The 18,430-nt window shown below is 38.8% G+C and overlaps 1 protein-coding gene across 2 annotated transcripts; it reads right to left on the bottom strand.

Annotated features, from left to right (window-relative positions):
- On the bottom strand, nucleotides 2,749-17,200 carry TAF9B (TATA-box binding protein associated factor 9b). 2 transcript variants are annotated; one of them, XM_013986250.2, is made up of 7 exons: nucleotides 17,053-17,200; nucleotides 16,372-16,453; nucleotides 15,929-16,065; nucleotides 15,715-15,849; nucleotides 8,701-8,776; nucleotides 6,036-6,146; nucleotides 2,749-5,150 (listed from the first exon to the last, which is right to left on the bottom strand). In XM_013986250.2, the coding sequence occupies exons 1-7, from the start codon at nucleotides 17,101-17,103 to the stop codon at nucleotides 4,987-4,989; spliced, it is 756 nt and encodes a 251-aa protein (XP_013841704.1). In that variant the 5' UTR covers nucleotides 17,104-17,200; the 3' UTR covers nucleotides 2,749-4,986. The 2 variants fall into 2 exon arrangements, with proteins under 2 accessions (XP_013841704.1, XP_013841705.1); XM_013986251.2 differs by lacking the exons at nucleotides 2,749-5,150; nucleotides 6,036-6,146 and adding an exon at nucleotides 6,776-7,915.

Genomic DNA, 18,430 nt, shown 5'->3' on the forward strand with positions numbered 1-18,430 from the left:
CTCTCCTTTTTGTGAAACAAGACTCCACCAGCTCCCTGAGAAATCGCGTGCTTAGGAAGCAAAATTTTTATATGTCTTAAAATGTCTTTCTTCAGTCCTTACACTTACCTGTTTGGTTGTATGTAGAATTTCAGCCTACATATTAGTTTATCGGACTTAAAATTTGATTGTCATTGCTGAAAATCTAATAACATCCTACCCTTGATCTTAGCCAAAAGGCCAAAGAGATTCCAATGACATTCTGATTCTTTTTTTGTCCTTGTAATTTTCCTTCCTTTCTCTTTCCTGCCATTTTAATGGGGTTTTAGGAGTGAGCAGAGGTAGATGTGCAATTTCAAAATGCTGCATTTAACTAGAATTTTTCTGCTGAGCATTTTATATACTAGATTATGTATTTCACTTTTATGGATAAAGAAATAGTTAAAGGATCTCAGAACTAGTAAATGACAGCAGGGATTCCAAGTCCAGGTTTATCTGACTCCAAAGGCTGGTGCTTTTTCATTGTGCCACAATCCCTGAAATGATTCTTCTAGACTAGGATTCTTTTGTTTAACTTGGGAGAGAAGAGTAAAAATTTTGGTGACTATTTTAAACAAAATAGAAATTTAAAAGCTTCATTTTTTTCCCCTAAAAATTCTTTTTTTTTTTGTCTTTGTGCTATTTCCTGGGCTGCTCCCACGGCATATGGAGGTTCACAGGCTAGGGGTCGAATCGGAGCTGTAGCCACCAGCCTACGCCAGAGCCACAGCAACGCGGGATCCGAGCCGCGTCTTCGACCTACACCACAGCTCACGGCAACGCCAGATCGTTAACCCACTGAGCAAGGGCAGGGACCGAACCCGCAACCTCATGGCTCCTAGTCAGATTCGTTAACCACTGCGCCACGACGGGACCTCCTCATTTATATTTTAATACTGTCCCTATAGCTGTAGTTAATTTTAAAATACACCATGTCAGAGTTCCCACTTTGTGCAGTGGGTTAAGAATCTGACTGCAAGTGGCTCAGGTCACTGAGGAAGTATGGGTTCGATCCTGGCCTGGTACAGTGGGTTAAAGGATCGGATGTTGTTGCCATAGCTACAGCTGTGGTGTAGGTCCCAGCTGTGGCTTAGATTGAATCCTTGGCCTGAGAACTTCCGTATGCTACAGGTGTGGCCTTAAAAGAAATACACCATGTTTCTGCACACCACTAATGGTACACTATACCCTGGCTTTTGCTTCTTAGGGCCACATATGGAACTTCCCAGGCTAGGGATCAGACTGGAGCTGCAGCTGCTGGCCTACACCACAGCCACAGCAATGCCAGATCCTTAACCCACAGGGTGAGGCCAGGGATCAAACCCACATCCTAATGGATAATAGTTGGGTTTGTTACCATTGAGCCACAATGGGAATTCCTATACCCTAGTTTGAGAAGCAGGAATTCTAGTACAATCTTTTTGTAGGTGAGGCCCAGAAATGGTACCCATTCATCCAGTGAATTAATGTCACAGCAGGGCCAAAACTTTAGCATACTGATGACTTTTTCCTTCCACTGTTACCTTTCCCCCAACATTTTACTATTTCGAATGTACAGAGGAACTGAAGAATTGTAAACACCCATAAACCTAACACTTGGACTCTACAACTGCCATTTCGCCCATCCATTAATCCCTGATTGTACCTTTTAAGTAATTTCCATTAGACTCTGCTTCCAGGCTCTTTCCTCACTTATTCTGGTCATTAATTCAGACAATGAACAGGGAAATGCAAATAGCCAAATATTTGACTATCTGCTATATGCTTAGGACATAATGGAGGCAATATAAGATGATTAACACTTTTTTCCTGAAGGAACTTCCAACCTAGCTGAGGAAGATAGTATATAACAAACAACTTATGAGTATATAAACTAGAATTGTACAAGGATGTAATCCCTCATTTAATATAATTATGAATTATTGATAAAACATTGAAAAAGTTTAGGCTTAAGTATGGCAAATTCATTTTTTAACCCTCAGGTAATATATTTATGCTTGTATATAGAAAAAAATTATCTTCATGTCATAAATGAGTTCAAACTCTGTAGTTCAGTTTTCCTGCTTCCCTTCTTTTCCTTTTTATGGCCAAAACTTCTAGCACATTATACAAAAGTCAAAAAGGGGTACTCAATGAGAAGACTCCTTCCTACTGTAGTTCTCTAGCTACCAGTTTCCCTCCTTAGAAGCAATCAATCAATGTAAGACTGGTTTACTTCAATCTAGAACTCCTTAATGAAGAGAAAAAGCATACCTGCGTGTGTGCCTGTCTTTACTCTGGACCCCTTAGGTCACACCTTCCATTCTCCTTGCATGCTGGCTGTATTCCTATATTCTTACTCAGATAAAAGACACTTGTTTTTTACTTGTAAAAGGAAGAACTTGGGATGACTATCCTTGCTTCATTTACCATTAGTACATCTTAAAACAATTCCAACCAGAAGCTGGAAGAGCTGCCTTAAATCATTCTTGATGCTAGAATGGGTAGACATTATTAGGAAAGGGAGGTCTGTGACATAAAGCAGTCTTCATCTGAAAGAGCACACCAGCTACTGGCTGACTCAGTAAGAGAATGAATACTCAGATTGCAACCTCAATTATATGTATAAATTCCCACCAAAGATGGCATGTTATGTTACTAACAGATTTAAACCCATACTCTTTCATATTTATTTTGCTTCACAAAGATGAGTCACATGCTGATTCCAAATAAAAGCTAGCCATTCCCTGATTTATCCATTAAACAATTTTAATTGCTTTTTGGACCTCAGAAATTATTGGGCCTTTTCCTTGTTACCTTATGTCAAAAGTGAGAAATGATAAGTTCAATTTTTTTATTAATAATCTTGGAACAAATATGTTAACAATTCCTTAAAGCATTTTACAATTTTGAAAAGAACTTTCACATATACCAATTAAACCCTCACAACATCCCTGTGAGGTAGGCAGGACTGGTGTTATTTTCCTATTATGAGTAAGGAGAACAAGGCTCATGGGTGAAGTAAGGTCACACAGTTGGTTAATGAAGGAGCCAGGACTAGAACCTAGGCCTTTTGATACGCTGCCTCCCTGAGAACATTCAAGTAATGATATCCTATGCTATATAATGAACATTTCTCTCCTATGATCAGATCTATTTTCGTAAGTTTGATAACACCTTTTCCTAATATACAAAAACTGTGATGAGACATTTCTTCCCTGTTATGGACTACTGATGTATTAAGCACCATCCTAAGCTGAAACTTAATTGTGTTTTAAGTTTTGAGGATTCTTGGCTACAAGTTATAAACTATATGAAAATTTATTTTAGAAATTCTGCAAAAGTATTCCTATGTTGAATATGTCAAACTTACTTAAAAACATTACAAGTCTGATTATATTTTTGAAAGCTTTGCAGTCTTTCCCAATAAGATGTTTAGATGTGTATAAATGGAAAAACAGGAGAAGGTGTTTAGCAACAATAAATGGAAATCAGTAGAAGGTGTTTAGCAACTGGGAAGCCTATGCAGAGTGCACCTCAATGCAAGTCACATCACACTGATTTGTTTGCATTGGCCTTCGAGAGGAAGGAAAACCATTAGAAAATTTTCAAGTTTGATCCCATCTTATGTGTGACATCCTCAGCGACAAGCTAGAAAAATGATCTGAATTATACCAATAGGAGGGTTCAAGCAGTAGTGATCAAAGCATATATGCTCATGGTAAAAAGGAAGAAAGCACTTGCTCTTCAGTGGTTTTGCCTAGGTCCAGTGTACATATACTTATCAAGGCAGATTTTAAGCTATAGCATCTTCTGTGTTAAATTTTGAAATGTGAAATATGGTGGCATTATCATCTAGGAATCTAAGATTGAAACAATGCAACTGATCCCAGAATACCCTCAAAAGCAGAGTGATGCTCAATGGGCATAAACGGCAAGGCATAAAACTCAACTGCTCTGATATGGAGAGAAAAACAAAGAAATGCAAAATTCCTGGTTACAGTGACCCACAGAACATCAGACATGTAAAGCAGGTTTTAAAAATATGAAAATGACACTGAGCTGCATTATCAAGAATTATATTTCTAAAATTCCAGTTTTGGCCTTTTAAATTTAAGAGCAATAGGGAGGAATTCCCGTCGTGGTGCAGTGGTTAATGAATCCGACCGGGAACCATGAGGTTGTGGGTTCGATCCCTGCCCTTGCTCAGTGGGTTAATGATCCGGTGTTGCCATGAGCTGTAGTGTAGGTCACAGATGCGGCTCGGATCCTGCGTTGCTGTGGCTCTGGTGTAGACTGGCAGCTACAGCTCCGATTCGACCCCTAGCCTGTGAACCTCCATATGCCGCGGGAGTGGCCCCCAAAATGGCAAAAAGACAAAAAAAAAAAAAAAAAGAGCAATAGGGAGAAACTTAAGCTTGTGGGGAGGAGGTGGTGCAGAAAATGAATGGGATCTGGAAATGGGGCTGAGGTGGGAGGTTAGGGAACACCAAGAAACAACTTAAATATATTCAAAATGGATTCAGAATCTCTTTAAATCCATCCTCTCCAAAAAATGTTTGGTAAATTGAGAGATTTGGTCAAAAAAGTTGGTGACAATAAAAGTAACTATTTTATTCCAAAAGACGTATTTAAGTATAGATTAGAAATCATGCCGTTAAATATTAGTCCACTGATCAGATTGTAGAAACTGAAACTTAAGTGCTGTTGTGAGATACGTTGCAGAAAACTGCTTCCAAAAATAGAATTACCACAATAGGACTTAACATTAATGAAACTATTAAAAAAACAAGCACTTCTTATACTTGAAGCCTAATGAAAAAACTTTGGTACCCTTAAGAAATGTAACAGCTTAAACTAATGTGAAAATATTGTAGCTACATTTAAGTTTTCTAAGATAAAACTTGAGAAGATCTAGAATGTTCTAGTTTGGTATACTGGGCTCAAAAACAAATACGTTTCAAATGCATCTAGATTATATTATATTCCTCACACAGTATCATTGTTATCGTCATCTTCATGTTTTCTCTTCAATGGGTTTGATTCATTGGCTGTGTTCTGTGATGAAACCATGTTGGTGGTAATAAGAATATTTTTGGGCCCAATCATTGAAGGATTAATCAGAACATTTTGAACTGCAGTTGTTGCGGGAACTGTAAACAGAGGAAAAAAACCCCCAAACTATGAACTACAGAGCATCGGAAACATGTAGTAAAAAGTATTCAACAAAGCTGTATGTAATTCTAACAATTTCAAAAGTGTGAAGTGCTACTATTTCATGGAAAAAAAAACTCAGGTAGTTATACTGCATTAAGAGTTAAATTACATTTTAAAAAATACTTTAAAGTACTTAAATTAGTATCTAGTACAAGGTTAAAGAAGTTGTTAGGGTTTTTTTGTTAACTACCTAAAATTTCACTTAGTACTTAGTCATGGGAAGCACTGCACTGGATTCATTATGGAAAATAATAAAGGCACATGCTCAAGGTCAGGAATCATGCTTCCCTTACAAGCAGTATTTTATATGAGTAGCTTACGGTACGCGGTTAGGTTTTAGAAGATGGGAAATCGAAAAATATGCATTAATAAAGTATGTTATAATAGAATTCTACTTATATTATTCTAACTTTCTATGTATACTTCCATGAAGTGAATAAAGGTACAATTTTTATTTGATATTTACTAAGTTGTATTATTTTCTTGAGCCTTAATCCTAAGTGCTTTTCCCTGAGATTTGTGGATCATAACTTATTTTAGTTCACAATGTTCTTTGAGACTCTGATCATCATGCTGAAATCTTTCCCTTCCCCCCAAAATGTTACATTTATGTAAAATTTCATACAATTTTAGTGGGTTTTATAGACTCCCTCTGAAGAACCCTGATTTGTAGCATTACTGCCACATTCCTGTTATGTAAAACAATTACTGCTATAGGGATACAAATTGTTCTATAATCACAAATCATTCACGAATTTTAAAATTTAGAAAATATTTTAAAAGAACCACTTTCAACCCCCATGCCCCTCCCATCTTGTTACCTGGTTTGACAGGTGTGGACTGAGAAGGTGGAATCTGCACCGTAAATCTTTGGCTTGTCACTGACACTGGAGGTGCAACTTTATTTGGGACAGACACTGTTTGTGAGGTTGCTGCAGTTGTAATTAATAGACCATGTTAGTTAGGTAACTTACTATATAGGTTCAAATCCTGCACTCCTTAGCTAAGCAGAAACTACCTTCAAAGCACAAGGAATTAATGAAAGGTGAGAAAACAATCATTAGAAATAAGAGCAAAGTAACTTTAAAAGTGTGCTCAACAGTTTAGATGCTAAAAATCAGAATAAGAATATAGGATCTGGAGCCTACCTGCTTGAATTTGAATCCAGGCTCTATCACTTACTAGCTGAGTGACCTTGGGCAAGTTATTTAATATTTTTGTGCCTCAGTTTTCTCATCTGTCAAATGGGGATAACTACCTAATTTCATAGGATTCTTGGGAGAATTAAAACAATCCATTTAAAGCTCTTCAAACATCATCCGGTATTGAATTTTAGCTATGGGAAGTCATAAAGTTGAACATTAAATAAACAGCAGAATTAAAACCCAAAAGTTTTCTATTAATTACCTTACTTTTAATCAGTCACTTGCTGGGAATTAGAAGGTGTCTACTATGCCCATGCAGTTAAATCAACACGCATCTAACAAAAGTCTAACATCTCCATCTATAGGCAAGCTTTCCCATATATTAAGGAGCAGTACAAAGAATTTGGTGAAACTTAACAAAACAATATAAGCATTTTATTTTGTTGAGAAAATTCACAGTAAGTGGATGTTTTCTTGTCCATTACCATAAGGAATTGTTAACAAGTATGGAATTTAGGTTTTAAAACTAAACAAAGTATATGCTTAGGTCTTATGCTTTATAAAACTCATTTAAAATTTTTTTAAAGTTTAAAACTTGAATCTTTAATAGTAGTTTAAAAAAATGTTTTTAATAGCACCCTTACTTTAGATTTTAAAAATCTCTAAAACATATATAATAGTCTAACTATAAATAAAAATCACAATGATAACTTAAATTTCCAACACATTTAACTGATTACCACAGCCTAGAGTTTTAAATAGTTTGTATTCACTTAAGGAATATGAACTCACATATTCAGATAAAGAGTAAATGATCAAAAAGTTACACAAATTATATATGCAAACTCCTGCCTACAAAGGTCACATGCAGATGAACAGAAGCATACAATTAATACTATACCAGGTTGGTTTTAAAATGCTGAAATGTGACTTCACACCCTGAAAATACAAAGAAGTTGTCTATACAACTCAAAAATTAAATGCTTACCCTAGAGGTAAATGACATCTACAGAATTCAAGATATAAGGAATAATAAAGAGCCCAATAAATCAGTACTTGTCAAAGAGAAGGGGAATCAGGAATTCTTTTTTTTTTTTTTTTTTTTTTTTTAGGGCTACAGATGTGGCATATGGAGGTTCCCAGGCTAGAGGATGAATTGGAGCTGTAGCTGCCGGACTATGCCTCAGCCACAGCAACAAGGGATCCAAGCCACGTCTGTAACCCACACCACAGCCACAGCAATGCCAGATCCTTAACCCACTGAGCAAGGCCAGGGATTGAACATGTGTCCTCATGGATACTAGTTGGGTTCATTAACCACTGAGCCATGATGGGAACCCCAAAAAAAAAGTCCCCGAATTCTAAATCCATTATTTATGTGTTCCTTATTACTTAAACAACAATGATATTATGGTTCTTAAATACCATTCTCCATTGAAAGGAAGCAGGGCTCTTTGGAAAAATGGCTGATTCTGGGACTGGAGTAAGGAAAATATAAGATGACCTTGGAACATCTTGTGCCAGAAAGCAAGAAATGCTCAAAGAATGATGGATACCTGTCACAAAGGACACAGGAGACAGTTTGAAGGGGTGCTCACTGACCAATACAGGATAATCAATACTACTTTTGAAATGGTTTTATTAAAAATGATTTTTCTTTGATATTCTTAAGCTTTTTCTAAATTTTAAACTTATTTTGACTGCATTCTCTTGCCAATTTACTCAAATTTAATTTATGATAACAAGTAGGCTAGTGCCATGAGCATCTTTGGCAACTTGTATAAAAGCCAAAAAGAATACAGTTTAAACTGCTGTTTTTAGTACCATAGTTAAAAAAATTTTTTTTTATGGCCACACCTGCAGCATATGGAAGTTCCCAGGCTAGGGGTTGAATTGGAGCTGCAGCTGCCAGCCTACGCCATAGCCATAGCAATGCTGGATCTGAGCAGCATCTGCGACCTACAATGCAGCTTGTGGCAATGCAGAATACTTAACCCACTGATCAAGGTCAGGGATTGAACTTGCATCCTTACAGATGCTATGTCGGTTTATTAACGTACTGAGCCATAATGGAACTCCAGTATCAAAATTTATACCCACAACAAAATGTTGGGTAATATCTAATTCTATACTCATCTGGGATCAGATATTCCTTGTGGCTTTCTCATTTTAAAATCAGATAAAAATATGCTTATAGCTTTACTAGAGGGCAAGTAAAGTATCAATAGTAACACATATGGGAATTTCTGACTCACCTTTTGACTTGGATTATAGTTCAAAATCAAGTGCTGAGGCACTTCTTCTTTACCAGCCAAAAAAGCCATTTCTCTCTCTCACTTACCTATAGTAGGAGTGGTAGGTCTGCTACTAACAGCACCAACACTTAACCGTGGAACTAGTCTTCCTTGGTTAGGTCCCTAGGGGATTTAAAAAAAAAATTATTTTTGGAGTTCCCACTGTGGTGGAGTGGGTTAATGATCTGGCTTGTCTCTGCGGCGTTGTTGGTTGTACCCCCAGCTTGATGGCAGTGAGTAGTGATCTGGTGTTGCCACAGTTGTGGCGTAGGCTACAGGTGGGGCTTGGATTTGCTCCTGGCCCAGGAACTTGCATATGCCATGAGTTAGGCTAAAAAAGGAAAAAAAAGTCAAAAACAAATTAATTTTAATGTTCGAGTTTGACACCCAAACTTATTAGGAAATGAAATGAAATTAGGATTGTTGATGTGGATTATTAATGGATAATCCATGGCAGATAAGAATATCTTTTTTTTTTGACCTTGCCCATTGTTGCTCTCACTCCCCTGGGAAGGCACACAAACTGCTGCTGCCACTGCCAAATGCTCTGGGTGCTGTCTACACATGCCTGAGGGTCAATGCCATTTTCCAGGACCCTGCAACTAGAAGGAGCCTGTGCCACATTGCCATAGATCCTTGCTACTGTCAAGGGCCCAGCAACCAGGCACTGGCTACTAGACCTGCCCATTGCCTCCATCTCCCTGGAAGCACACGAAGCACCCTATCAAGGTTATAGTAGCCTGTGCACACTGAGAAAAGAGACAACAAGCATTCAAACCCTAATGCCAAAAATACATAGTAAGCCCTCACAAAATACCCAGGGGAGCTCTTGCATATAACTAGCCTGCCAAGACTATATAGTAGTCATTCTCCCTAAACCCACAGAATAAGAAAAATATAAGCAAAATGAAGAAGTTCAGGAACCATTCCCAGGTAAAAAGAAGCAGGGGAATTCTCCTGAAGGAGCAAACAATGAAAAAGATCTTTGCAGTGTAACAGACACCAAATTTAAAAAGGGGAGAGTGAAAATACTGAAGGAATTAAGAGCAAATATAAGGAATTAAGAGTGGATATGAACAGTAATGCAGATTACTTTAGAAAGGAGCCAGAAAATACAAGGAGCTGGAAAAATTAGAAAATTCATTTGCAGAGACACAAGCTGAGTTAAAGGCACTAAACAGCAGAATGAATAATGCAGAGGAATGAATCAGTTACTTGGAAGATAGAGTAATGGAAATCACTAAATCAGGACAGCAGACAGAAAACTATGAAAGAATGGTTTGAAAAAAACATGAAACCAACATAAGAGATCTATAGGCTAATATAGAGCTGGCCAATCTATGCATAATAGGGATCCAGAAGAAGAAGAAAAAGAAAAGGGGATTGAAAATATATTTGAAGAAATTATGGCTGAAAACTTTCCAAATCTAAAGGAAACAAATATCAAGATACAGGAAGCACAGAGAGCCCCAAACAAGTTGAACCCAAACAGGCCCACACCAAAACAAATTATAATAAAAATAGCAAAAGTTAGAGGATTGTAGAGATGGCAAGAGAAAAATAAAGAGTTAATTATAAGGGAATCCCCATAAGGCTATCAGCTGATTTCTCTACAGAAACACTACAGGCCAGAAGAGCGTGGCAAGATATATTCAAAGTTCTAAAAGGGAAAAATTTGCAGCCTGGAATACTCTACACAGCAAGAATATCACTTAAAATAGAAGGAGAAATAAAGAATTTCTCCAACCAACAAAAACTGAAAGAGGAGAGCAATACTAAACCCATTGTAAAAGAAATACTGAAAGGGCTTCTTTAAATAAAAGAATTGTAAGAAGAAATAGGATGGAGGAAACCACAACTGGCAAGTAATCACTTAAATAAGCCAGTATACAGATCTAAAAGGAAAAAGGAAAAAAACCTAGGGTAAAAGCAACAAAAAACATATGGAACAGCAAAAGAATAAACATGAAGATATTAAAAAAGGGACACCAAAATCATAAAATGTGGGGAAGGAAAGTAATAAAGTCTAGAATTTGTTTTTTCTTTTTTAGGGCCACACTTGAGGCATACGAAAGTTCCCAGGCTAGGGGTTGAATTGGAACTATAGCTGCTGGCCTATGCCACAGCCACAGCAATGTGGGATTTGAGTCACGTCTGCAACCTACACCACAGCTCACAGCAATGCCGGGTCCTTAACCTATTAAGAGAGGTCAGGGATCGAACCTGCAACCTCATGGTTCCTAGTTGGATTCGCTTCCGCTGCACCACAATGGGAACTCCTAGACTCTTTTTTTTCAGAGTATGTTTGAGCCTATATGACTATCGGGCTAAAGCAAGCTGATATAGGAAGGGGTTAACATACTTGAAAAACAGGGAAACCACAAATCAAAACCAAACACTACATTCACAGACTAAAAAGAAGAGGACAGAAGCATAAAATAAATCATCCAACTAAGAAAGGAATAAAGGAGAAACAGAATTAATGGAAACAAGGTTTAAAATGTCAATAAATACACATTTATCAATAATTACCTGAAATGTTAATGGTCTGATTTCTCCAACCAAAAGACACAGAGTTGCAGACTGGATCAAAAAACAAGACCCTAAAATATGCTTTCTACAAGAGACTCACTTTAGGACAAAGGACACATATAAATTGAAAGTGAGAGCATAGAAAAATATATTTCATTCAAATGGAGAGCAGGCATTGCAATACGCATATCAGACAAAATAGACTTTATTTGTTTGTTTGTTTATTTATTTATGTGTTTTTGGTCCTTTTCTAGGGCAAGTCCGCGGCATATGGAGGTTCCCAGGCTAGGGGTCTAACCGGAGCTGAAGCCACCGGCCTATGCCAGAGCCACAGCAACGCCAGATCTGAGCCGTGTCTGCAACCTACACCACAGCTCACGGCAACGCCAGATGCTTAACCCACTGAGCAAGGCCAGGGATCGAACCCTTCACGGTTCCTAGTCAGATTTGTTAACCACTGAGCCACAACTGGAACTCCCAAAATAGACTTTAAAACAAAGGCCACAAAGAAAAAGACAGATACTATTTAATAAGAGGAACGATTCAAGAAGAGGATATTACAGGAGTTTCTGTCATGGTGTAGTGGATAGGAATCACTAGGAACCATGAGGTTATGGGTTCGATCCCTGGCCTCACTCAGTGGGTTAAAGATCCAGCATTGCAGTGACCTGTGGTGGAGGTCAGAGATGAGGCTCGGATTTGACGTTGCTGTGGCTGTGGCATAGGCAGGCAGCTGTAGCTCTGATTTGACCCCTAGCCAGTGAAACTCCATATGCTGCTGGTGCGGCCCTAAAAAGCAAAGAAAAAAAATGAGTATGTAATAAAAAGGCTCCCTACAAACAAAAGTCCAAGGCCAGATGCCTTCACAGGTGAATTCTACCAAACATGGAAATTTTCCAAAACTTTTAAGAAGGAATAATCCCAAGCCACCATCACCCATACCCAAACCAAAGATATCACTGAAAAATAAATTTATATGCCAATATCTTTGATGAATACAGACGCAAAAAGTCTCAACATATTTCAGCCAACAGAATCCAACTACATATAAAAAAGATCATATACCACGACCCAGTGGGATTCATCCCAAGTTCACAAGGATAGTTCAACATATGCAAATCAATCAATATCATACACCACGTTACAAAAGAAAAGTCAAAAACCACATGATCATCTCAATAGATGCATAAAAAGCATTTGACAAAATCCAGCATCCATTTATGATAAAAATTCTTACCAAAGTGGGTATAGAGGGAACATACCTTAACACTATAAAAGCCACTTATGGCAAACCCACAGCCAATATAATACTCAATGGAAAAAAGCTGAAAGCCTTCCAACTAAATCTGGAACAAGGATGCCCACTCTCAGCACTTTTATTCAGAATAGCATTGGAAGTCCTAGCCATAGCAATCAGAAAAATAAAAGAAATACTAGTTATCCAAATCGCAAGAGAAGAGGTAAAATTGTCACCTCATGCAGATGACATGAAACTATATATAGAAAACCCTAAGGATTCCACATGAAAGCTACTTGAACTGATGAATGAATTCAGCAAAGTAGCAGGATACAAGATTAAAATTCAGAAATTGGTTGCATTTCTGTATATTAATAATAAAATATTAGAAAAGGAATATAAAAATACTATACCTTTTAAAATCACACCCTCAAAGATTAAATACCTTGGTATATATAAATCTGACCAAGGAGGTGAAAGACTTATATGCTGAGAACTATAAAACATTAATCAAGGAAACTAAAGAGGATTCAAAGAAATGCAATGATATTCCATGCTCCTGGGTTGGAGGAATTAATATTGTAAAAATGGCCATACTACCAAAAGCAATCTACAGATTCAATGCAATCCCTATCAAATTACCCATGACATTTTTCACAGAACTAGAAAAAACAATCCAAAAATTTATATGGACCTATAAAAGTCCCAGAATTGCCCAAAAAATCCTGAGGAACAAAAATGAAGCAGGAGGCATAACTCACCCAAACTTCAGGCAATACAAAGGCATAGTAATCAAGACAGTGTGATACTGGTACCAAACCAGACATATAGACCAATGGAACAGAATAGAGAACCCAAAAATAAACCCAGACACCTATGGTCACTTAATCTTTGACAAAGGAGGTAATAATATAAAATGGGAAAAAGTCTTTTCAGCAAGCGATGCTGGGAAAATGGACCACTGCAGTAAATCAATGAAACTAGAACACATCCTCACACCATGCACAAAAATAAATTCAAAATGGCTTAAAGACTTAAACATAAAACAAGACACCATAAAATTACCTAGAAGAGAACATGGGCAAAACAGTCTCTGACATCAAAAGTGTACATGTTTTCTTAGATTAGTTTCCTAAGGCAACAGAAATAAAAACAAACCATTGGGACCTAATCAAGCTTAAAAGCTTTTGCACAGCGAAGGAAACCAAATATACAAACAACTCACACAACTCAAAAAGCAAAAAAAACCAAACAGCCCAATTGAAAATTGGGCAGAAGACCTAAACAGACATTTCTCCAAAGAAGACATACAGATGGCCAACAGCCACATGAAAAATTGCTCATCATCACTAACTATTAGAGAAATGGAAATCAAAACTACCAAGAGATACCACCTCACACCAGTCAGAATGGCCATAATTAAAAAGTCCACTAATAACAAATGCTGGAGAGGGTGTGGAGAAAAGGGAACCCTCCTACACTGTTGGTGGGAATGCAAATTTGTACAACCAGTATGGAAAACTGTATGGACGTACCTCAAAAAACTAAATACATAACTACCATATGAATCAGAAATATCACTCCTGGGCATTTATCCAGTCAAAACTTTTACTGAAAAAGATTTCACACCCCTATGTTCATTGCAGCACTATTCACAATAGTGAATAGCCGAGACATGGAAACAACCTAAATGTCCATCGACAGATTAATGGATTAAGAGGATGTGTTACATATACACAATGGAATACTACTCAGCCATAAAAATAACAAAACGCCATTTGCGGCAATATGGATGGAACTGACTCTCATACTGAGTGAAGTAAGTCAGAAAGACAAAGACAAAAACCATATGATATCACATATCTGGTATCTAATATATGGCAGAAATGAACCTTTCTATAGTAAAGAAACAAACTCATGGACTTGGGAGAAAAGACCTGTGGTTGCCGAGGGGGAGGGAATGGGATGGACTGGGAGTTTGGGGTTAGTAGGTACAAACTATTGCGTTTGGAGTGGATAAGGAATGAGAAACTACTGTATAGCACAGGGAACTATATTTAATCACTTGTGATGGAACATGAAGGAGGATAATGTGAGAAAAAGAATGTACATATATGTATAACTGGGTCACTTTGGTGTACAGCAGAAACTGACAGAACATTGTAAATCAACTATAATAAAAAATTAATAAAAAAAGAAGTTCCCTGGCCAGGGATTGAACCTGCAACATAGCAGTGATAAAGTCAAGATCCTTAACCTGATGAGCCACCAGGGAACTCCAAGTATGTTTTGTTTTTGGTCAGTGTTCTAATTCCAGCAGTTAAACTAGGGTTTTCACAAATACACACACTCATAAATAGAATATATTCATATATCTATTTATGTATATATCTATATCTATCTACCTAAATACATAATTCTAAGAGTTCCCATTATGGCTCAGCAGGTTAAGGATCCAGCGTTGCTGCAAGCTGAAGTATAGGTCGCAGATGAGGCTCTGATCTGTCTTTGCTTTGGCTGTGGTGCAGGCAGCTGCAGCTTTGATTTGACCCCTAGCCTGGGAGCTTCCATATGCCACAGGTGTAGCCTTAAAAAAGACTCCCTCTCTCCCTCTCCCACTCTCTCTCTCTCTATGTATGTGTATATATATGCGTATATATATGAATATATATATATAATTCTATATAGTTTTTAAGTTTAAGGTAGAGTCTTATATCTTATTTGAGGATAAAAACTAACTTCCTTAAGTAAATACCTTAACCCCAAAAGAAATAAACTCTCTTATAGTGGAATTTCAGACAACAAAGTTAAACCCAATTTGGGGAGGGCTTTTTTTCCGTGGAGTGAGAGCTTTAGGGCATGTTTCAGAAAGCAAGTCCAGTGCCTGATGGTATATCATTTACTCTGTTATTGGGCTTTGATAAAAAACTATGCTATAATACAAAGATTGGGAGTTAAAAGGGATCTGGGATCAGTCTTAGCTTTGCTACTAACTCCATAGATGAGTTCAGGCTCAGTTTCCTGATGTGGCAAGTTAAGTGTCGGGTTAGATGAACAATAAAGTTCCTTTTAGCTCTAAAACTCTTGGATTATATATTCTATACTTTAACATAGCAGCTAACTGTGGACACAGTATTTTCAAGGAACTAAACATTAAAAGTTTAAAGCTAAAAAACCTTAGTAAATTATCTTAACTTTTAATCTACTACACTATCTACAGGAATTTGCTTTTTACACATTCTCCTAACACATCTTACCCTTTTAAAAATCTAAGATAACTAAAAATTCTTACCTTTTTAATTAAGGACTTCAGCCTATAATTTGGAGCTGTTAAGCAGTATCTGTCAGGTGGCAATCTGGGTCCTGCATATGGCTTAATCAGTGGTAAAGGGGTTTGATTTTTCTGCCTTGCAATATCCAGTAAAAACTAAAAAAAAAAAATTCCTTATTAGAACTACAGTTAAAAAATTATAAGTAAAATGAACTTCAAATAAAAGTTTGCTCACATCTCTCGGGGGAGGAGAGGTAAAAGATTGGTCAGCCCGACACTGGATTGCCAGTCTCACATCATCTGCATCAACATTAGGTTTCTTAGCATGGCTTGAATAAATTTTTGCATCATCCAGAATTGAAGTCACATATCCTTTAGGAACAAAACATTTTTTAAACATATGAAATTAGCCTAATATTTACGGCCACTTTCCTTAATAAAATTTCGATTAATTTCTAGAAAGTTTATGAATTTTGGTTCGAGAAAGTGGTCCTATCTATATGACCGATATAAATATCACAATATAAATACTGTTCCCAAGCTTGAGCTCCTTTTCACTATTTTTGGCTGAATTCTATGATATTAACTGCTAAAGTAATTTGGTTGAAAATGTTCTTACAATGAACAAACTTTTCAAACTCACAAGATAGGAAATTTTTTTTGTGTTTGTTAACTTACGGAAAGCAAATTCCAACATTTGATTTATAACCCTTGGTTCATACTCCGTAATTCCCATATCCTTCAGGATCTGTGCCATAACCTGTGGATTCAAATAACAAGGCTAGATGCATAACCTAGGTATAGAAATCAAGACTGGACCCAAGATAGTAATTATATTTATGACATAAGATCTCCCTTGAGTTCCAAACTCATCCTTTTCCTCCCAAGTGTATGTCAGGATCATACCAAATCCCGTCGTGCTCTTTGATGAAAACTTTTTTTTTGGCGGGGGCAAAGAGAGAAGAAAAAAGCCGGGGTTTGGCTTTCCCAGCTGAGGTAGGGGTGGCTACAGCTGGTTGTCATCTTCACATGTATCGACGGGGAAAGGGTAGCATCAGAATCCCGGACGCGCCAGTCAGGATTCAGACCTGGCAGAAAGACGGGGCAGCCGAGGTTCTAGGCCTAGGAGACAAAGCCGGCGGGCCGCCAGTCTCTCTCCGGCCGGGCCGCCAGGGTGGCGGGAGAGAGTCCCAGGGTCCAGGGCACCTCAATCTCCCACTCCTCCTGGCTGTCCGGGCCGGGCTGAAGCCAGCCCGCGAGCCCGTCCTCAGGTCTTCTGCCCAGGATGGCTTCCTGCGTCCCGGGCTGCGGCCGCGCCAAGCCTAGCGCCCCGCCTAGCCTCTCATCCTTCGCACTCACCAAGGCATCTCTCGGAGCGTTCTTGGGTGGCGCCATCTTGCCCGACTCCATGTTATCCTCCCGCACGTCATCCGGGGAGAGAGGGCTGCTCTCGGGTTCCTCGCTCAGGCTCCACCCCTGCAGGCACGGAAGGCGGAGTTACAGCGTCGCGCAACCGCCCCCTCGCTCCCCTGGAGGCTGAGGGTGGCGGGGCTACCGGAGAGCAGGCAGCGCAGGAGGATTGTAAAAGTCGGGTTTGCCTTCCCCGAGGAGCCCTGGGCCAACACCTTGGAAGGGCCGATAAGTCCGCCGGAGATGGTCCCCGGAAATGTGCACGAAATAGGCACTCTTGTCTTTTCGGGGCTTCTCCTCCCCTCCCCTGCTGTCACCCTGGCTCCTTCCGTCTCCCTGGAATGTCTGCAGAGGCCCTGCCTCAACCTGCCTCTGTGGTAGGGCTGCCTGGTCAAATGCAGAAAGTCCAGTTAAATTTGAATGCTAGATCAACAAAGAACACGTTTTTAGCATAAGTCTATCCCAAATATTACAGGGCTCTATTTATACTAAAAAATGATTTATTATTGATCTGACATTGAAATTTCACTGGGTGTTCTTTATTTTTATTTGCTAAATACTGCAACTCTTCCCCTGTAGCTTACTCTCTCTATGCATCAGGCATTTGGTCAGCTCTCATCACACTCAAAGGCCTGTCCTAGTTGCTCATTTCATATTGATGCAAAGCCTTTGACCGCCTGCAAGATTCCCCGCCGGAGCTCCTTCAGCCTTGTTGCTTGGGCTTGAGGAACTAGTTTCCTCTCTCTGCTGAGGCCCAGCCAGGGCCCTCGCTTGCCTCCCAAATGCCTACTCTCCCCCCTCCCCCACATTCCACAGAACACAGAACGTGAGAGACGCTCACAAAACAGGCATTAGCTAACTGTCTCTGGCTTTAGGTGCCCCAAATCCAGAACTCTTTATTCTTTCTCCACGTCCACCAACACCCTCCATCTCAGGGAAAGGCATTCGGACCCACACAGGTGGGAAAGAGCCGTCAGCCATGTTATATACTCTTTCTCCTACAATTTACACTTCAGTCTTGCATCTAGTCCTGTCAGTGCAATCTCCCAAAGTAGTCTTGTGTCTCGGCATCTCCATCCGGTGCTACCATGCTAACAGTCCAAGCCAACAGCCTTACGTACCAAGGCTACAGCTGCAGGTCCCCGAAACAGTGCTCCTCCACATTCTTTTCACAGCTAGAGATTTCTTAGTCATAATCAAAGAATTACATTTCTTTCCTTAAAACCCACCGATGGCTTCCTTCACACACACAAAATTCATACTAATTTCTGGGATGTGGTGGGCCCTTCAGTTTTGACCACCAGCTTACCTCATCTGCTTCGTCTGA

This window comes from Sus scrofa, chromosome X (genome assembly GCF_000003025.6).
Source record: "Sus scrofa isolate TJ Tabasco breed Duroc chromosome X, Sscrofa11.1, whole genome shotgun sequence".
NCBI lineage: Eukaryota > Metazoa > Chordata > Mammalia > Artiodactyla > Suidae > Sus > Sus scrofa.